This window comes from Natator depressus, chromosome 1 (genome assembly GCF_965152275.1).
Source record: "Natator depressus isolate rNatDep1 chromosome 1, rNatDep2.hap1, whole genome shotgun sequence".
NCBI classification, from domain to species: Eukaryota; Metazoa; Chordata; order Testudines; family Cheloniidae; genus Natator; species Natator depressus.
The window spans coordinates 108,837,550-108,860,372 of NC_134234.1; the positions used below are offsets into that span (position 1 = coordinate 108,837,550).

General features: G+C 41.9%; 1 protein-coding gene across 1 annotated transcript in view; it reads right to left on the minus strand.

The window, feature by feature from the left end:
- TUBGCP3 (tubulin gamma complex component 3) overlaps positions 1 to 22,823 on the minus strand; it is a 120,219-nt gene that overhangs the window by 94,271 nt on the left and 3,125 nt on the right. The window contains exons 2-3 of the mRNA XM_074963840.1: positions 7,218 to 7,325; positions 3,392 to 3,459 (exon numbers count right to left, since the gene is read on the minus strand). Coding sequence (XP_074819941.1) covers positions 3,392 to 3,459; positions 7,218 to 7,325 — 176 coding nt within the window. The remainder of the gene's footprint in view (positions 1 to 3,391; positions 3,460 to 7,217; positions 7,326 to 22,823) is intronic.

Consider the following 22,823-nt stretch of genomic DNA (forward strand, 5'->3'; position numbering starts at 1 on the left):
CTCCTGTGAGGGAGAGTCCTTATAACCCTGATAATGTTGGATCCAGGATTCCTGAGAGGCTATGCCCCCAGTCTCATCATGGTCACTTAGGACAGGGGCTAAGATGTCCCCACCTCAGAGTACTCCCTCCACACCAGCCACTTCCCTGGCCCAGTGAGCACTACATTAAGTTCAAACCAAATACAATTTATCAAACAGCAAGAAACACTAAGAAAAATAAGGAAAAAAAATCAGAAAGATTAAAGGAAACAAGTAACCCCACCCTGTGGGCAGAGGGAAACCACAAACAGCAGTCTCTGGAACGTAAGAAAAGTTCACAGTCTATTCCTCACATGTCCCAGGCCTCCTTCCCAGGCCCTGGCTGCACTGTAGTGACACCACGGGCCAGACATGCTCTGGTGGCGGCCACATGCTCTCACTCTCTCCCCAACGCCAGCCCTTCCTCCAGTTAGGGTCACAACCCCACTCCAAGTCCAACCTGCAAGACTTCATCTGGCAATGTGTCCCTGCGCTGGGCCCTCGCTCGCCCCAGCTGCTCACAGCACTCAACACCGGTGTTATTTATGGCACAGCACGTATACACTCCCCAGCTCTGGGCCCGCAGATTCCCACTGTAGCTCAGCCGTGGCTGCTCTGCGCTGCTCTAGCTCCAGCACAGCTTTGGGTCCATGCTGCTGCTCAGCCTCCAGCCCAGCTCTGCTTTCTGGGCTGCTTCTCTGGCCCCCTCTGCTCTGCCTCCAGCTCAGCTCAGGCTGCTGCTCTCCCCTTAGATCTATGCTACTCTGGCTCAGGCAGCTCCCGCTCACATGGAGGATGAGATCCCAGGCTCCTGACTCCCCCACTGGCCTACCTGCCTTGTCAATCAGGTTAACCTGGACTGTTGGCCTCTCCCCATGGGCCCTGGGGCCTGTCAGTCTCAGGATCTTGATCTCTCATTGGTCCTTCCCCTTTCTTTTGGAACTTTGGGAGATGGACAACCAAATAAATCCCACTAAGTTTCAGCAAGGGACCAACAGTCCCCTTACGCTACTGTTAGCATTCAGAAATCACAATGTGTGCAATTTTTAAAAACAGAAAAAATAAATCACTCTAGCGCTTAGACACTACAATGACAGGCATTTAAGAGAGACTGCTATAGGGAAATGGGGAGGAGGGGAAAAGGTTCTAAACAATGCCCTATGAAACAGTTATCGGCTTGTTCTGGTAGATGTCAACTAACAATACGGGGGGGGAGGGGGGCAGAAGGTTAAAGCCAGCTTAAAAGTTTAACTAGGTTATAGTCACATTCTTGTAATTATGCTCACATCATCTATTATTCTGCTTCAAGCAATGTATGTATTGCTTGTGTGTGTTATAATGGGTTAAATTTTGGTCGTTCTCATATGCTGTGTGTCCATACTACTCTTGCCAAATGCTAGCTATGATAATACCACATAAGATCAATAGCAAAGCATGAAAGCGTGTGTGTATTTTACACATATAAAAGCTATCTTAAAAGAACAAGGTAGCAAGACTGCTGACAGTAGGACTGAGGACAGCTGCAAGCTAGTGCTGCTGAAATGGAAGAGCTGATGATGGAGCCTACTGCAACCTGGTGATACTGTCCATCACTATAGAAGCTGGAAAAGATATCTTGTAGACATGTGGAATGCATGGGGAAGAGAAAAAGGAGTAAAGGTGAGCTGATAAACTTAGCAACAACATTGGTATTTTCAGGATTAGCGCCTTATTTTTCTAAAGCATATGCGTAACTTTAATGACTTCTTAAAATTGAGTACTGTTTGCAGGATTGGGACCTAAATGCAACAGTCAGACTGACTGACTGGGTCTCATTTGCAATGAGACAGGTATTACCCGCCAATGGCCCGTAGAGTCTAGTATTTTTTCTGACAATGGCCAGTACCAGATGCTTCACAAAAAAGTGCAGAAAGTCCTGGAGTGAGCAGCTGCGGAATAACCTGCACACAGGGAAAGTTTCTTCCTAACCCACTAAAGTCAGAGACTGACTTACACCCAGAAGCATGAGGGTTTATATTCCTTCCAAACTACTGTATGGAATTTTTGTTCTTTCTGAATGGAACACTGGATGTTCTCCATATAAGTGTCCCATTTTTACGTGATCTTGCTAAGCTCTTTTTTCTCAATTATATTAGCCTATAGAACTCATTGCCACAATATAAAGTTCCTTAGTAGAACCATTTTTTTTATCCTACTTAACTCAAGTTACTTTTCCCCTTTAAGATAAGGGGTGGTCACTGAAACATGTTAACAATCCTCTATTACAGTGGTTTTCAACCTGTGGTCCTCAGACCTCTGGGGTCCCACAAACTATGTCTAAGGTGTCCGCAAAAGTTGATGATGAAAACAGAATTTCAGATCCCAGAACAGGCATTCTGTTTTTCTGATCAACCAAAAATATGTGAATACTCCCACCTAGAGGTCAAAACCCAGAAGTGTTATTATCATAGTAGCCCACAGTTTAGCGCCCTTTCTCATGCTGCGTTAAATGCCATGCCAAGCATGTGCAACATTTATAGTTGAATTCTGTTAAGTCAGTTTTCAGTCTAAGACTTCTATGGTAGGGGTCGACAGACCACAGGTTAAATTTCCAAAGGGGTCTGCACCTCAATTTGAATTTTTTTAGGAATCCGCAAATAAAAAAAGGTTGAAAAGCACTCATCAACTACACTGGAAATTTTAATCCTGCATATTAGTTTTTGACAACTAAAAATATCCCTATAATATTTCTCCCTATCACACTATACAAAACAGATGACTTAAGATACTGTCTTATTGGCTATCTCAGTTTCACTGAGATTTTCATCAAACATGACAGATGTTCAAGTTTGAGAATTCAGGACACATTTAAAGTATTGATTTCTTTCCATCTCATCTAAAGTTCTAGCCTAAGACTTTCCTTTCTTCTGATACATAGACTCTACAGATCACCTTCTATTGTCAGAAAAGACTGACACACACTGCTCTTTGGTAAGTGCTTGTGTGTTAGGAGAACTCTCAAAGTCAGCAAAACCCTTAACCTTCAACATGAAAACCTCAGATCACTTAAAAACTCAAAATAAGAGGACTGCTTAACTTCTAATCAATACATCGATACACTTCAGGACACATTATCCTAAAAATAAGTGGCAGTGAGATAATCCTTCAATTTTACACATAAAAAAGTAAACACTTCTATTTTTGCAAAGCTACTTCCTTCCCATAAAATGTCCTTTATGCAGTTATACGCAAACCAAAATACTGCTGGTATTTTTCGATTTTATTTTAATCCAAGCTAGTTTCTTACATTTTGAACTATAGGCAATTTAACAGCAAGTCCAGAAGGAACACATTGTAAGACTGAAATTATTGGTGAAGCTACACATTACTATACCTGCGAATGGAGTTTTCTGTAAAGTTCTGAAAACAAAGCAGCATCCGCTTCCCTTCTTTGTCGCACAACTGTTAAGAGGAAAATGCTTCTTAGGGTATGAAACTAAAGAAGTCAATTATAGTAACAACATTATTTTGTATTGATACATTTGTGCAATTTGTGGGGTGGGAGGAAAGCAAGAGGATAAAGAGACAGTTCACTTTCCATACACATGCACTCCTTGGCCTCCAAGGGTACATCTACAGAATAATCAAACACCTGCAGCTGGCCCAGACTCCAGCCTGAGCCCGAACATCTACACACCAATTTTTATCTCCACAGCCCAAGCCCAAATCAGCTGATCCTGGACGGCAGTGTCCATGCCGCTGGTCTTTTATTCCAGTGAAGACATATCCCCAGACTGCAGGCAAAGGTCCTAAGAGTTATTCTATTTTTTTCTGTAAAATGGCATCTGGCAAAGATCATCTATTCACTTCACAATCACTATACAGGTGTTAAATGACAATGACTTTGGGTCCATACCAGTTGGGCCATAAGTAAGCAAGCCACTGACAGAGATAAAATTGTATTCCATTACAATTCTGAGGTGTTATAGCTCTTTCTGATGATCTAAAACATTCTACTAATAAATATAGGTAAGGACTCGCCTATACAGTAACTCCTCATGTAACATCCTGGTTATGTTATTGAAAAATGCAACTTTAAGCAAAACGATGTTAAGTGAATCCAATTTCCCCATAAGAATTAATGGGAATATGGGGGGTTAGATTCCAGTGAAATGTTTTTCGCTAGACAAAAGACATTATATACATATACAATTTAAAATTATTTAAAATTTATACAAACAATTTCATACTGTATTCACCAATGATGATTGTGAAGCTTTGTTGAGGCAGGGGCGAGGCAGGGTCAGGGCACAGGGGCTTGCCCCACTCTACCGGGCATTCCAGCTGTGGAGCGGGGTCAGGATGCAGGGGCTTGTCCCATTCCGACCACCTGGCACTCCTTCTTGGGAACAGGGTGGGGGTTGCCCGCTCCCCGGCTGGAAAGCTAGGTGGGCAGAAAGGGGGAAGCCCCTGTGCCCCCACCCCGCTCCCCAGCAGGAGCACTGGGCGGGCAGAACGGAGCAAGCCCCTGTGGCCCGACCCCGCTCCCTGGCTGGAATGCCCAGCAGGCGGAGCTGGGGGTGGGGGCCAAACAACATTATAAGGGAACATTGCAGGACTTTAAAAGAGTACGTTCTCTAATGGGTCAGCAACCTAATAACGAAACAACATTAACCAGGATGACATTAAGAGAGGAGTTACTGTACAGCGACACTCCAGAAAATATTAAGTCAAATCAACTAAATGTAAGAAGTAAACACACAAGTTAAAACTGCATGTGGATGTTTTTATTCAAGAGTAAGGTGGTCTTAGCTTGCACTGACTTTGCACCTTTAGTTGAGTCACCTTAACTTTCCTGAATGTTCCTATATTGACCTGGCCTCAGATTTATTAAATTGTAATTATGCTCTCATGACTTATATGTCTCCACTTCGAAGTGTCTTGATTTTTTTTTTTTATATCAATTGCCTAAGTATGAGATTCACAAAAGCCAGTAAGCCGAGTAGGGAGCTGCCTAAGCTAGCCAGTAGGAAGTGCTGGGGAGAAGGTGGTGGTTGTCTGTTTATACTCTATAGCCCGCTGGTTAGCGCACTCTGAGTTCAAATCCCCACTCTGCCTGATGTCCTTATGTGAAGCAGGGACTTGAACCCAGGTCTTTCATATCCCAGGTGAATGCGCAAACCCCTGGTCTAGTGGGCATTCTGGGATGAGAGTGAGTCAGTCACACTCAAAGCTTTTTTACTTTTTAAATAATCAATCATTGGAGCAGGGACTAGAATTTGGGTGTCCAGCATGAGTTCACTGATCACTGGGTTACAGTCACTCATTCGGTCTCTGGTCCAATAAATACTTAAATATTTTATACAAAGTGGAACAGCTTCAACCAGAGGGTTGGACAGACCCACCCCCCTCACAGAATATCCAATACCCCAATAGTTAGGGTGCTTATCTGGGATGAGGGAGACATGGGTTCAAGTCTACACCGGGCAGAGAGGTATTTGGAACCACCATCTCTACATCCTGGGTAAGTGTTCTCACCTCTGGGCTATTGGGTATAAAGGGGGTGGTGTGGGGGAGAGAACTACATCACCACCAGTTCTGTGCTGCGTGTGGAGGTTGATCCAGTTGGCAGCCTCTGAGCATCCTAGTGGATCAGGCCCTGGAGGCAGGGTGATGTGGGAAGGCCTAGTTTGAGGAAGCGACCAGGATTTAGGCACAAGTTAGACACTGAGCAGTTCAGTACTGTCAGAACTTAGACAACTTTGTGCATGCCCACCAACAGAAATTTAGGTGAGTAATGGGATTTTAGGTTTCTCCAGGGTTAGGCGATCTTTTGAAAATCTAAACTTTCAGTTTAGGCATCTAGAATGGCAGTTAGGTGTCTAAATTCCCTTGTGGGTCTAGTCCTTAGCTCTTACAGAAAGCTTTGTAAAGTCCTTTGAGATCTATAAATGAAAAGCAAAATCATCATTCCCATTCTACATATGGGAAAAGTAAGGCACAGAGAAGTGAAGTGATTTGCCCAACATCACACAGAAAGTGAAGAGCATAGGTGGAAATAGTTTGGCATAGTACTTCAATACATCAGAAGAACGTACCTTAGTCTCAATCATCTAACTAGTTAAACAGGAAAGCTTTCTCCAGGAAATTGGAGTTTTGTCTTAAGCTTTAAAGTGGTCATTTGAAAGAGCAAGAGCACATTACAGTAAAAATAGTCAGACTCCAAATCAAGCAATAATCTACAGAAACCTTTACAGAATAATAAAAATAAAAATGTGTCAAACACTCTACATGCCAGTATTAAAAGCTACCAATAAAGACATTTTCGCAACTAAAGTCACCTCCTGCACCACAATTCTTAAGTAAGAGTTTATAAGAAGGATATAACCCACTATTTCTTTTCATGAGGGCTCACTCAACCCACAAAATCAGGGGAGGGGGACAAAGTGGGGAGAAATGGAAAGAGTAAGTTTATAAACTCTTGGTGTCAAATCTACTGCATAATCAGGTGTGTATGCTGCATTATGTAGCGATGACCAAACTACATAGAAAACCTTCAGTGCTGAAGGTCTATATTGAAGAATATTTGTGCTTTGAAAATTTGAGTTGGAGAATTCTGAAATTCTTCTTTGGAGAAGGCAATATGAACTCTAACCTAGATATTCTTTAAGAGGAGTTCTAACCGATGATGTATGTTAATCCTGATCCAATATAACAGGTTTATGCTTAATAGCTGTGAATATCTACCAACTGGGAGGTTTACATGTAATTAAAATATTCCCTCACACAACTTGCTCACACATTTTACTATGAACTCAAGAATCTGTAGAGAGCAAGTACGCTTTTTTTTTTTTTGCAGAGGGATGTACTGCATCCCTACTGCTTTCACACTACATTTGGTGCTCTTGTACCAAAGCACAGAAAGTGCAATAGAACAGAGTATATCTAATTTTGTAGTTTTGGGGGGGGGGGGGGGGGTGTAAGTAAAACTCACTTTGGCATTTCCTGACTTTAAAAATTGCATGTTAAGAGTCAAATTTAAGGTTTATGGTGAACAAGTTTCACCCTTATTACTTATAGAGCTAGTTTCTGGTATTTGGAGTGGTATTTTAAAACACACTTAGAATACTGTTACAATTTTCACCCTCAACAAAACATAACGATTCATTTTAAAATTATTCAGATCTAAATTACTGAAGATGAAAGGAAGCCAGACATACGTTCTTTCTTGATTTTCTCCGCAACAAGAAATTCATCTCTTTCAACCGTAGGAGCAAAGTTGCTTCCAATAACTCTCACTGCATATTGAAACTGCTGGGCGACATCAGCTGAAAGAGGGAGGGGAAAAAATTAGTTAAGCCAACTTTTAAAATGAAGAAAAAAATAAATAAGAGCTGCCATGTTCCTAAGTGATTAAGTCAAATAAAAATGCAAAAAATGTAGACGTTTCAGATGAGAGATCAAATCTGATAGTGACTAGATCAAATCTTTTCCCTAATACTACCTTGTACTGATATTTTGTCCTGTAAGCTCTTATGCAGAAACAGTCAGGCACTTTAAGAGCACAAATCCAATCACGGAAGTAAATTACAACTTAAAAGTGCTGGCACCTCCTTTTGTCAGCATATTTCTTAGCATCTTACTGATGTTTGCCGCATGAAGCACTACCTACAAACATGAACAGTTCAGTCAATAACATGTCTTTCGTATGGGTCAATATTCACACAAACAAAAATGAGGGGGCATAATCTCCTTTCTCCTCCCCAGTCTAAGCATTCTGCAAGTCTGAATTCCAGGCTCCCCAAGAGCAGATTTGAATCAAACTGGAGATTTACTGAAGTCAAACTACAGAATTCCATGGTAGTAACATAACATACTGATTAGTAAAACTGCAAGAGATCTGCTTTAACTCTCACACCATGTTTATTCATTAGTTTTGACAAATCAATTAAACCTACTTAATTTTGGTAGAGTGAAAAAGTACTTTTCAGTTTCTTAAACTGTTATGTACAAGGACCAATTACTTTACCCCAGTAACTTTCTACCAAAAAAATTAAAAGTACGCCTCCAGTTCAATTTAAAACCTACAAAATCCAACTAGTCAGCAATCAATTTCATTATGATCACAATAAACTTATCATACACTTATTTTAGGAATAAATTTAATAGTGGAGGCACTTAAGTATAGCAGCATGCTAATCAAATGGCAGATAAGGGCAAGGCGTAGAAAAGCCACTAAACAAAGACTGAGCTCATCTCAAATTGGCAATGGAAGACAATGAACCAGAGCAATTAACGATCAGCATCTCTGAATGCTAGATGTTGATCAAGGTTAAACAAACACTAACAAAGGAAGAATCAGCTTAATCCTCAATTTTTCCACCCACAAGAAGCAACCCAGAAGCGGGTACCATCTGAGTTATAGAAAGAAAAAACCCAGCAAAATTCCACAGGCACTAGGATTCAGCTTAAGGGAGGAAGACTACATTCTCCCCTCCTTCTGCCCTAGCACTACCTCTCAAATACCACTTATCCAACCCCAACCACTCTCCAAGGATCTTTGCAGCAAGCTCAAATGAGAGGGCTATAGAATTTGAGCAAGTCCTGAAATGCAATAGCTGGTGGATTTGAGGTCCCAGGTGGAAAAGTCTGACAAACTGTATTATAGAACACTGCCATCATATTATCTGAACTTTTGTGTAAGTATTCAGATATTACTAGTTGTTACGACAGGTTTGGCTCTGTATATGTGCAAAGTTACATAAAGGTCTTCACTTTATGCTTTTGCAAATATATTTGTAAGTCACAGAAGTTGAGCTACAGCCATATCTTAAAACAAAAATAATTCGTTTCAAAAGCTTTTGAGGGTGTTAACGTACTAGGTAAATTATCACATTTTCATAAATTCAAGCACTTAAGAGCAGGTACATCAAAAATCTTCCACTGGCCATGCACACCACATTTTTATTATTATAAATAAATGCATGTTTTAATTACAATACCTTAACTCTGAAATGGTAAGTGAATGGAAAGTAAATGAATGGTAAGTGTACTACTTTGTTATCTAGAGATACTTTTAAGAGATATACGGGAGAGAGTCAGTCAATATCTCAAAGCTTGCCTCTCTTACCAGCAGAAGTTGGTCCAATAAAAGTTGGTCCACCCACCTTCTCTCTCTAATATCCTGGGACTGACACAGCTATACCACCACTACACATCCCCCTCATTAGTGGCAGTAGAACTTTTGTTACAGCACCTATTTGAGAGGGAGCTGCATATAGTCACTGTCCTAATAGACTGTATAATATGGTATGGAACCACTATGGTATGTGGACATGCATTTGAAGCTGATCAATGCAATTTCTATTTTTCAAATCTATTGCATTTATATTTTGAGATTACCAGTAAAAACAACATTTATTTTGGTCACAGTTAATGGTGTATGTGTGTTACTATAACAAACACATTCCTTTGTAGCAAGTAAAACCGTATTGCTTTCTGTGTGTCTAAGAAATTGCTGTTATTTCAGAATTAAACATTTTGCTATCTGTGCCCTTGAAAACTGCCTCTACATCAGCCAATGTATAGTCTACCTATGTTTCCAGTTCTGTGGTGCAATATGACTTTGCTGTGCAGATTATGGGACAAAAGACATGGAAGCAAAAGTTTCTGAACAGTTATTTTGAAATCTTATCCATATTCAATTTAACAACAAAATTTAAAAACAAATCCTCACCAGTGAGAGACTTAACCCTAAAAAGGGTATTTTGGGTTATCCTGACTTGGAAAGACCATCTGTTTCCAAAATGATAATTCAGTCTCCTTATCCATTTAGTCCTTGCTCTCTGCTAAGACTGAATCAATGAACTTTTGGCCCCTCCTTTAATAATTCAAGACTAATCTTCAAAATTTGAGACTTTTCTTAAGATTTATATTGGACCCGCAGTTATACAAGAGCTTTGAACCAAAATGGTTTACCTATCCAACCAAGATTTCAAAGTCCTTGATTTGCAAGAGACTCGCTTTCTGTATGAGCGCTTTTGGTGTCACACTCCTGACTTCACGTACAGAACAAGTAAGATGGCATACAGAAGTCATAAGAATTAAAGATATATTTTGCAGTAAGATGTCCAATAGCAACACACACAGGAAGTTTATTACATAAGCAGATGTCCCCCATGAGACATTAGATGAACTTAAAAATAGATGTGTACACACAATACACACATTTCATTGCATAAACATGTAAACAAGTGCAACTGCTATGCAACACTGCCATCTCGATCTGCCTAATAGATGAGAAGGATGAAATTGTTTATGGAAGATGTGATTTAATTTTCAGTGTTCTGATGTGAGCTCTTTATCCAGAGCAAGCAGAAGACTCCAAATTCTAAAAATTATGAATACAAACATAGCAGAATAATGCTATTAATTATAAGCGACTATATTTACCAAATACATAAAAGTTAAAAACAGTGTAAAAAGCTTGCTACATTCAGAGGAGGGGAAACAAAACAAAAAACAAACAAACAAAAATCAATAATTCAAGATCTATAAAAATCTTAATTTGAGTTGCCTAAAGTAGATTCTTATGTTCCGTCTGCAAATGCAAATTTCTGATGCTTAGCAGAAAATGTCCTTTATACATGCATCTATTCCTCCCCTACCCCTCCACACTGTGATCTATCAGAACTGTATGATGCAGTTTTCATGTTCATTTCAAAGCCTAAAAGGAGCTTTAAACAAAGCACATGTGAAAAGTGTAGAAAAACTAAAGAGGAAAGGAGGGAGAATCCTTAGTGGGCAAAAACAAGGAAAAATAGTAAGAAATGGTGTAATTTAAAAAGGAGGAAAATCGGAGACAAATACAAGAATTTAATTATACTGGCTAGATAATTTTTATTTCCAGACAAGCCTGATAAACTGGAGGACAGCCTTCCGGAACATTCCTTTTATTAATAAGCAACTGATCTGCTTCAGTGCACTTCCCAAAGTTAGTAATATCAGACAACTCTCACACCTTTCTCTTCCGATAGCTATAGTCTCTTGAAAGTCTTGCTTCTTATGCTGATCGATACGAGCAGTTCCAGATCGCCAGAGAGGCGGGGCAAGCCGGAACAAAATGGGTGGAGGGAGGAGAGAGAAACAACCCTGGTTGCAGTTGGAGCGGATACCAGAAGGGACACCCTCAGACCACACCCTACTACCGGGGGCAGCCCAAGACCCCAACTACACACCAAGGAATACTCCAGACACCTTATCGTCCTGCCACACCGTTCTCCAGCAACCCACCTCGCCCCAGTGACCCGTCAGCTGGACGATGTTTTAAATTTAACGAGCCGGGGCATGTGAAGGCCAACTGCCCCAAGAACCCCAACAGATTACAGTTCATTGCACCGGAATCACACCAGAGGTCCTCAGGCCCAGATACCTCCCGATACCTTCAGAGCGGAGGGAAACTGTGAGTTTGGGCGGGAAGAAGGTCACCGCGAGGAGGGACACCGGAGCACAAGTGTCGGCTATCCATGCTTCCTTAGTGGACCCCTATTTAATCGACCCAGAGATCCAAGTGACAATTCAACCCTTCAAGTCCAACTCTTTCAATTTGCCTACAGCCAAGTTGCCTGTCCATACAAGGGCTGGTCAGGAACGTGGACTTTTGCAGTCTATGATGATTATCCCATTCCCATGCTGTTGGGGGAAGACTTGGCCAATCATATGAAGCTAGCCAAGAGGGCGGGAATGGTCACCCGCAGCCAGGCTAAGCAAGCCGTCCCACCTAGCTCTGTTCTGGAAACTTCTACCAGGACCCGGTCAGAGGTGATGGATCCGGACCCCATGCCAACGTCTGCATCAGGAGTAGGGGATCCAGTCCCAGAGACCCAGACAGAGCCAGTCCCAGAACTGGAACTGGCGGAACAACCAGCACCAGACCCATTGCCAGTACTGAATCCAGTATTTGCAACCCCAACACCAAAGGGCCCCACTGAACCTGAACCGGCAGCAGCCGATAACCCAACACAAGAGGCTCAGTCGGAGCCTGAACCCCAACATAGTACACCAGCAGAGAGCGGTTCACAGTCAACGGAAACAGCCCCATCCCCTATATCGCTTCCAGAGGGACCCAGCCTACGTCCACAATCCAATGAGTAACTGATGTCTCCAGTATCAAGCGAACAGTTCCAGACCGAACAGGAAGCAGATGAAAGCCTCCAGAGAGCTTGGACGGCAACCCGGAGCAACCCACCGCCTCTCAGCTCTTCTAATCGATCCAGGTTTGTTGTAGAAAGAGGACTTTTATACAAGGAAACTCTTTCTGGTGGACACCAGGAAGACTGGAATCCTCAGGGACAGTTGGTAGTTCCAACTAAGTACCGGGTCAAGCTCTTGAGCTTAGCCCACAATCATCCTAGTGGCCATGCTGGGGTGAACAGGACCAAAGACCGGTTGGGGAGGTCATTCCACTGGGAGAGAATGGGCAAGGATGTTTCTACCCATGTCCGGTCTTGTAAGGTATGCCAAAGAGTTGGAAAACCCCAAGACCAGGTCAAAGCCCCTCTCCAGCCGCTCCCCATCATTGAAGTTCCATTTCAGCGAGTAGCTGTGGATATTCTGGGTCCTTTTCCAAAAGACACCCAGAGGAAAGCAGTACATACTGACTTTCATGGATTCTGCCACCCGATAGCCAGAAGCAGTAGCTCTAAGCAACACCAGGGCTAAAAGTGCGTGCCAGGCACTAACAGACATTTTTGCCAGGGTAGGTTGGCCCTCCGACATCCTCACAGATGCAGGAACTAATTTCCTGGCAGGAACTATGGAAAGCCTTTGGGAAGCTCATGGGGTGAATCACTTGGTTGCCACCCCTTACCATCATCAAACAAACAGCCTGGTGGAGAAATTTAATGGAACTTTAGGGGCCATGATACATAAATTCGTAAATGAGCACTCCAATGATTGGGACCTAGTGTTGCAGCAGTTGCTCTTTGCCTACAGAGTTGTACCACATCCCAGTTTAGGGTTTTCACCATTAGAACTTGCATATGGCCATGAAGTTAAGGGGCCGTTACAGTTGGTGAAGCAGCAATGGGAGGGGTTTACACCTTCTCCAGGAACTAACATTCTGGACTTTGTACCCAACCTACAAAACACCCTCCGAACCTCTAAAGCCCTTTTATTCCAGAGAATTAAAGGTTTGTCAGTTTACAGCCCAAGGAGGAGATGACGCTGAGTGGCCTGAAGGTGTCTACTATGAAGGGAAAAGCACTGGTGGCGTGGAAGAGGTGAACCTCTCCATGACCCTTGGGCATATGCAGCGACAGCAGATCAAGGAGCTGCGCACTAGCTACGTGCCGACATTCTCAGCCACCCCAGGACTGACTGAACGGGCATACCACTCCATTGACACAGGTAATGCTCACCCAATTAAAGTCCAACCTTACCGGGTGTCTCCTCAACCTAAAACTGCTATAGAACGGGAGATCCAGGATATGCTACAGATGGGGGTAATCCCATCACAGGTGCACAGGTATCTCCAGTGGTTCTAGTCCCCAAACCAGATGGGGAGATACAGCATTTAGCTTATGGTAGTCCACGCAAAAATGTAACTCGCCCAGACAACTATCCAATGCCATGCACAGATGAACTATTGGAGAAACTGGGACGGGCCCAGTTCATATCTACCTTGGACTTAACCAAGGTTGTACTGGCAGGTACTGCTAGATGAATCCACCAAGGAAAGGTCAGCCTTCACCACAAATGTCGGGCTGTATGAATTTAATGTACTCCCTTTCGGGCTGCGGAATGCACCCGCCACCATCCAAAGACTTATACATGGATTGGGAGAAGTCGCCTACCTTGACGATGTGGCCATATTTTCGGATTCCTGGGCAGAACACCTGGAACATCTACAAAAAGTCTTCGAGAGCATAAGGGAGGCAGGACTAACTGTTAAGGCTAAGAAGTGTCAAATAGGCCTAAACAGAGTGACTTACCTTGGACACCAGGTGAGTCAAGGAACTATCAACCCCCTACAGACCAATGTGGATGCTATCCAAAAGTGGCCTGTCCCAAAGTCAAAGAAACAGGTCCAATCCTTCTTAGGCTTGGCCAGATATTATAGGCGATTTGTACCGCAATACAGCCAAATCACCACCCCACTGACAGACCTAACCAAAAAGAAACAGCCAAATGCCATTCAGTGGACTGAAGAGTGTCAGAAGGCCTTTAACCAGCTTAAAGAGACACTCACGTCTGACCCTGTACTAAGGGCCCCAGACTTTGACAAACCGTTCCTAGTAACCACAGATGCGTCCGAATGTGGTGTGGGAGCAGTTTTAATGCAGGAAGGACCGGATCAAGAATTCCATCCTGTAGTGTTTCTCAGCAAGAAGCTGTCTGAGAGGGAAAGCAACTGGTCAATCAGTGAAAAAGAATGTTACGCCATCGTCTACGCTCTGGAAAAGCTACGCCCATATGTTTGGGGACGGCGTTTCCACTTGCAAACCAACCATGCTGCACTACAGTGGCTTCATACCGCCACGGGAAACAACAAAAAACTTATCAGTGGAGTTTCGCTCTCCAAGATTTTGATTTCGACATCCAACACATCTCAGGAGCTTCTAACAAAGTGGCTGATGCGCTCTCCTGTGAAAGTTTCCCAGAATCAACTGGTTAAAATCGTCCTTGAGATGTGGAAAATATTGTTAGTCTTTATATACTTGGTAGTATATTTAGAGGTGTGTGTCTTATTAACTCTGTTTTCTCCTAGAGCTCCAGGAAGAAATCACAGCCAGCGTTTCACCCTATCTGTGATTTGGGGGGAGTCATAAATATAAAGGGAAGGGTAAACACCTTTAAATCCCTCCTGGCCAGAGAAAAAACCCTTTCACCTGTAAAGGGTTAAGAAGCTAAGATAACCTCGCTGGCACTTGACCAAAATGACCAATGAGGAGACAAGATACTTTCAAAGCTGGAGGGGGGGAGAAACAAAGGTTCTCTCTGTCTGTGTGATGCTTTTGCCGGGACCAGAGCAGGAATGCAGGTCAGAACTCCTGTAAAGAGTTAGTAAGCAATCTAGTTAGATTCTGGTTTGTTTAAATGGCTGATAAAATAAGTTGTGCTGAATGGAACGTATATTCCTGTTTTTGTGTCTTTTTGTAACTTAAGGTTTAGCCTAGAGGGATATTCTATGTTTTGAATCCGATTACCCTGTAAGGTATTTACCGTCCTGATTTTACAGAGGTGATTCTTTTACTTTTTCTTTAATTAAGAAGCTTCTTTTAAGAACCTGATTCCTTTTTCATTGTTTTTAAGACCCAAGGGTTTGGGTCTGTGTTCACCTATGCAAATTGGTGAGGATTTTTATCAAGCCTCCCCCAGGAAAGGGGGTGTAGTGCCTGGGGGGATATTTTTGGGGGTGAGACGTTTCCAAGTGGGCACTTACCCTGTTCTTTATGTAACACTTTGGTGGTGGCAGCGTTTAACCTAGAGTTCAGAGTGGGGAGGGAACCCTGACAGGGGGAAAAAGCAGTCCTGGAGACAGGAATACTGGGAGACTTCTGTTTCCTACTTTCTGGGTATTTTTCTGTTCTAAAACAGTGAATTACTAAAAATAAAAGTTGTTTGATTATTTTAATTTGCTCTATTCTTAGAACTGATGTTTACCGAAAAGTTGTCTACTTGTAATGTATGGTTTTAATTCCTTTATTGGCTTTGTTTTACTGGTTGTATGACTTTTGTCACCACCCCTCCAACTCCAAACAGTTTTCAGAGATTAACAATATCATCTTCTTGGTAAATCCTACCAAGAAAACATGTTTAATGTAATACTGCATTACATTTTTTGTTGCATGCAGAGAAGTTTCATGTCTGTAGTACAACCTCCAAACTTCTCCTGCAGTTTCTACTGGATACAGTATTCATTTGGTACTGAATGGTTCCATTCCTGTGATGGCCAAGGTGATGTCTCTATCTCTTAGCCATGTCATGTTGGTTTTGGTAGAAAATGATTAAATGTTTTTAAAGCACTTTCAGATGAGGTACTTTACCAAACATATCAGACTGCAAAAAAACACCATGAACAAAAATGGAAGTTGTAGAACATAAAGAAAAATTGTCTTCAGGGTTGTCTACACACAGGAGTTGTACTACATCTAATCAATATAATTAAAGCAGTACACCTCTCTCGTGTGGACAGTTATAACTGTATAAAGCTGCCTTATATCAGTATGGATAAAGTACAGGGAATAAGCTGTACCAGTATCAGGCACATTTTATACGTCTATAACTGCATCCAAACTACAAATTATACTGGTATAACTAGATCAGTTAAAACAAAAACCACCCCCATCCAAAACAGGTTATACCAATTCAAAAATCTGTGTGCAGACCAGCTCTTTGAGGTTACAGGGACAAACCATCCCGATGAGTCGAAAGAATAGTAAACATGGCAAGCGACCAGCTTGGCTTAATGGTGAAATCCTAGCGGATCTTAAACATAAAAAAGAAGCTTACAAGAAGTGGAAGGTTGGACATATGACCAGGGAAGAGTATAAAAATATTGCTCGGGCATGTAGGAAAGATATAAGGAGGGCCAAATCGCACCTGGAGCTGCAGATAGCAAGAGATGTCAAGAGTAACAAGAAGGGTTTCTTCAGGTATGTTGGCAACAAGAAGAAAGCCAAGGAAAGTGTGGGCCCCTTACTGAATGAGGGACGCAACCTAGTGACAGAGGATGTGGAAAAAGCTAATGTACTCAATGCTTTTTTTGCCTCTGTTTTCACTAACAAGGTCAGCTCCCGGACTGCTGCGCTGGGCATCACAGAATGGGGAAGAGATGGCCAGCCCTCTGTGGAGATAGAGGTGGTTAGGGACTATTTAGAAAAGCTGGACGTGCACAAGTCCATGGGGCCGGACGAGTTGCATCCGAGAGTGCTGAAGGAATTGGCGGCTGTGATTGCAGAGCCCTTGGCCATTATCTTTGAAAACTCGTGGCGAACGGGGGAAGTCCCGGATGACTGGAAAAAGGCTAATGTAGTGCCAATCTTTAAAAAAGGGAAGAAGGAGGATCCTGGGAACTACAGGCCAGTCAGCCTCACCTCAGTCCCTCGAAAAATCATGGAGCAGGTCCTCAAAGAATCAATCCTGAAGCACTTACATGAGAGGAAAGTGATCAGGAACAGTCAGCATGGATTCACCAAGGGAAGGTCATGCCTGACTAATCTAATCGCCTTTTATGATGAGATTACTGGTTCTGTGGATGAAGGGAAAGCAGTGGATGTATTGTTTCTTGACTTTAGCAAAGCTTTTGACACGGTCTCCCACAGTATTCTTGTCAGCAAGTTAAGGAAGTATGGGCTAGATGAATGCACTATAAGGTGGGTAGAAAGCTGGCTAGATTGTTGGGCTCAACGGGTAGTGATCAATGGCTCCATGTCTAGTTGGCAGCCGGTGTCAAGTGGAGTGCCCCAGGGGTCGGTCCTGGGGCCGGTTTTGTTCAATATCTTCATAAATGATCTGGAGGATGGTGTGGATTGCACTCTCAGCAAATTTGCAGATGATACTAAACTGGGAGGAGTGGTAGATACGCTGGAGGGGAGGGATAGGATACAGAAGGACCTAGACAAATTGGAGGATTGGGCCAAAAGAAATCTGATGAGGTTCAATAAGGATAAGTGCAGGGTCCTGCACTTAGGATGGAAGAATCCAATGCACCGCTACAGACTAGGGACCGAATGGCTAGGCAGCAGTTCTGCAGAAAAGGACCTAGGGGTGACAGTGGACGAGAAGCTGGATATGAGTCAACAGTGTGCCCTTGTTGCCAAGAAGGCCAATGGCATTTTGGGATGTATAAGTAGGGGCATAGCCAGCAGATCGAGGGACGTGAGCGTTCCCCTCTATTCGACACTGGTGAGGCCTCATCTGGAGTACTGTGTCCAGTTTTGGGCCCCACACTACAAGAAGGATGTGGATAAATTGGAGAGAGTCCAGCGAAGGGCAACAAAAATGATTAGGGGTCTAGAGCACATGACTTATGAGGAGAGGCTGAGGGAGCTGGGATTGTTTAGTCTGCAGAAGAGAAGAATGAGGGGGGATTTGATAGCTGCTTTCAACTACCTGAAAGGGGGTTCCAAAGAGGATGGCTCTAGACTGTTCTCAATGGTAGCAGATGACAGAACAAGGAGTAATGGTCTCAAGTTGCAATGGGGGAGGTTTAGATTGGATATTAGGAAAAACTTTTTCACTAAGAGGGTGGTGAAACACTGGAATGCGTTACCTAGGGAGGTGGTAGAATCTCCTTCCTTAGAGGTTTTTAAGGTCAGGCTTGACAAAGCCCTGGCTGGGATGATTTAACTGGGAATTGGTCCTGCTTTGAGCAGGGGGTTGGACTAGATGACCTTCTGGGGTCCCTTCCAACCCTGATATTCTATGATTCTATGATTTAGCATGGTATAATCTCTAAAGACCAACACCTACTTTGACGAACCTCTGAGTGTTTGTTTTTTCCATATAGAGAGATTGTATAAAGCAAAAAGCTAAAGCGTCTCATTAGGTATCTTCTATTTACAAAGAGAAAGTGACAGTTAATTTATGTTTCTCCAGTGAATAAAGCATGGATTTCCAGTCCCACCATCATTCATGTTTTATGTATCAAGATTTTATTTTTAAAAAGTTTTTTCAATCTCCCCAATGCCTAAACATTTTCTTGACTGAAAGCTTTTCTTAAAATTGGAACTAAAAATGGTTATGCTTCCCATATTGTATATGATTCTTTAAATCAGCGATTCATCTTGCAATGTAGTAAACAAGCCTATTTGAAGAAGGCTCCTCTGAGTTCATCAGCAACTAGAATAAACTTTCCTGGAGGACCTTTTCCCCAGAGTTAATTTCTTGCCAGCTTAACCAACCACTCATATGTTTTCTTCCCTTGACATATGGAGATCAGTTTTATCTCACAGCTGAGTTGCACATTTTCACTCAATATCTGTAAGTTCTCTGAAAGCCCTGGATATAAGATGCTATAAAATGTATCAGAGTACATTACTGTATGCAACATAATGTATTATACTGATCATCAGCTACAGACTTTTCCTTCCCTCTAACCTCAAGGGCACACCACAGATTAAAGGAGCTAGCTGCCCAGTATACAGCTAGAGATCATAAGCAGGCATGAATTCTATAAATATCTAATCTGAACAGGAAGACTAACTCTCCCTGTGTATCTCTGGGACAAAAGTTATTAGAGCAGAATTCTAAGAGTCATTAATGAGATCTCAAAAATCTAAACAATCACATCAGTGAAAATGGCCTTAGAAACAGAGGGAAACATCATCTTAAAGACTTCAAGCATGTTAGTTATTTAAAGAACAGGATACCAAGAGTTGAGTCTTTAGGTGAGACAAGTTTTCCGAGAAGTGGACTTGACAGAGCTGGAAAATCCATAAGGTCTGCCAGCTTTGCCTCGGTTAATACACTTTTGGAGTTGCTCCAAGACACTATACTGGTTGACATTTCCTCATATTTTTCAAGCTGTCCCACAGTCCAAATCCCACTAGACAGAGCATCTTACATGCCTCATAGAGCTAGAAGTTTCAATTGAAGCATTTACGTGACACAGATGAATTACTGAGAGAGATTTTTTTATAAAAATACAAAGGAAGTGACCAAATAGTAAGCTTCTTTATGCTGGAGCTAGATCTACATAGACACACTGAACCAGCCCCAAAAATACTAGGACAGGCACTGGAGTCTCATGAAAAGAAAGTCTTCAATTCCAAAAAGGCTTGCCAAAGCACCCCTGAATATAAAGGAGCACTCATAGCTACTGCCTTACCAAAAAAAAATGGGAAACTGGACTGAACTGCAGGGAATGGAGGAGTAAATTTAATAAGTAATGCTCTTTCCCTAGTTACCAAGGAAGGAACTGAGTGACATGTAGAGAACAGTATTGATCTCAATAAGGGATGGCATAAATAGCCAACAAGGGACTGTCTTACACAGCACAGATAATCACTGCCTGCAACCATCAAAAAAACCTTAACTAAGGAAATAGTTGTCGTCTTGTGCTAAAGATCAAGGACCCAAAAGTGACAATTCTGTACAGCTCGTGTAGTTAGAGCAATCTCTTTTCCAACTGAAATTTCAATGGGAATTTTAGACAGGGAATTTATAGCTACTTAAACTGTTTTTTGTCCACGACACTGGAATTAAGTCCCCTAATTCTGAAAGGTGTAGCCAATTATTTTTTTTTAAAAAAAAGGAGTACTTGGGGCACCTTAGAGATGAACAAATTTATTTGAACATAAGCTTTCGTGAACTCCAGCTCACTTCATTATTCAATTATTTTAGTTTATTATTCATTTATTGTGTGATGTTATCATTACCATATCACATTATATATAATCACTGTATGTTAAATATAGTTAAATTGTAGAATTATAGAAGTATAAGATTGATCAGTATTTAGAAGGAATAATCATGTACTAGATATCTAAGTAAGAAAGGCTGAAACACAAGACCTGTAGGCTGAGGCCTGCAAGATTTTTAGCTTAGCTATTTTAGGCATTGGAGATAAGAAATGCTGAGATAAGTAAGGGACAGAAGAATAACCTGATGGCCTAAGATTATGGGAAAAGAGATACCAAGTGGTAATACTGAGGAAAAAGTAGCCAGAAGATTAATTTTAAAAATCACAAAATGCTGTAGAGGCACTTCTGCCTTCAACGTGTTTCTTAACCACAGGATACAGGTTTCAGAGTAGCAGCCGTGTTAGTCTGTATTCGCAAAAAGAAAAGGGGTACATGTGGCACCTAAGAGACTAACAAATGTATTTGAGCATAATCTTCAGTGAGCTTTCTGTAGTTATAACTGGTGCGTGGTAACACCCATTGTTTCATGTTCTCTGTGTATATAAAATCTCCCCACTGTATTTTCCACTGCATGCATCCAATGAAGAGAGCTGTAGCTCACGAAAGCTTATGCTCAAATAAATTTGTTCGTCTCTAAGGTGCCACAAGTACTCCTGTTCTTTTTGAGGATACAGGTTGTGCATCAGTGCTAATGAGAATAAAGAGAACCTACATGACCTATAGAAATTGGGGGTCCCTTAAGTTCTAGGGGACACCAGACCAATAAGAAAAAAGACAGCTGACACTTTCCTGTACATGCACAGAATGTAGGGATAGGCAGAATCACATTATAAAAAGGGGTTGCCCAGAGCCAGAAAATAGAATTTCCTGTGGGAGAACTCCAGCAGAAACCATCCTTTTATTGATGATCAATCCATGAGACACCCATCAGACCCTAACGCTATCTAGGAGGATGTATGTCTGTAGTTATAACTGGTGCATAGATACATCTAGGACAGGGGTGGGAAAACTTTTTGGCCCGAGGGCCACATCTGGGGGGGGGGAAATCGTAGGCAGGGCCATGAATGTAGGGCTGGGGCAGGGGGTTGGGGTGCAGAAGGGAGTGCAGGGTGGGCTCATATACTGATTGAACAATACCACTTGTTGGCAGCAACTGTCATTTAAGTACTGACAAATTTACTTAACAAGATTTAACGAGATCCCCAAACAAGCTAATATAACCATAGATTAACAATAATATGATTCAGTATATTACAAATCCTCAACACTGACCAACTAGTATAAACCGCTCTGAACTATGCTAACATGCTTGTACATATTGACTTTTCAGTCCCAAGTTCTGGAATGTCATCTTTTTAAAAAAGGAAAAAAGACATTTGATATTTTTAGTAAAATATTTCCATCCAGCTCAGTAGCCTAGTGGCAGCAGAGGACATCACCAGAGAAAATGCTAGTGTGACACCTGAGTTGACAACGCTAGTTAATGTTGAGTCCATATTTTTTTCTAAGCTGTATTTCTTCTAGGGTTTATTTTTCAATACATACATTAGAAGTTCTTGTCTTATCTACCCTGGAAGAACTCTGTGGCAACCACAGAACTGGGGAAATTATGACATTACAAGAAACTTGTACATGTTCAATTGAGAGAGAAGGAATATCAGTAAAACTGTTTTGATTACATGGGTTTTTTGGATGTCTCTGTTAAGGATTCCATACATTCAACCCTTCAATTAAGATATGTAAACTCAGGAACATTTCCCAGACACCCCTCAAAAGGCCTTCAACAAAACCAGGGAAAGTTAGACAGGACACTCCCGGTACTTTAAGAAAAACAAATGTACAGCCCCTCTTTCCACACACACTACTGTTCAGGCCTTATTTATGTATCATGAAGATGATAGTAAGTACTTTGCAGATCATCTTTTAGTTAGAGCATTACTTGTAAAGAATTCTGTCCAAAAAACAGGTTAATACCCACATTGTTGTTATATTCAGGTATTAAGGGTCATACAGTACTTATAGCAAATCTACAAAGAGTGAAACCTCCAACAACATATGAAACTATTGAAATGCTAGTAGTACAGTGCATTTGTTGAAATGGATATGACTTGAGAAGTTGTAGGTATTACAAGACAATACTATCGAGACTTTAAATAGTACATTTGCCCAGTTAGCAAATAAATTGTTTTCTCTGGCAAGGTGAAACTATTATGGCAGTTGGAAAAAGGGACAATGCATGAGTGTCTCCTTCTCATCTCCCTCTGACTACACTACAAACTTACACTGGTATAACTACATTGCTCAGGGGTGTGAAAAATCCACACCCTGAGTGTCACAGTTATACCAACCTAACCCTCCTGGTGTAGAAAGCACTATATCAACAGAAGGGCTTCTCCCACCGACATAATCCACCTGTGCGAGAGGTGGTGGCTAACTACGGCGACAGGAAAAGCTCTCCCA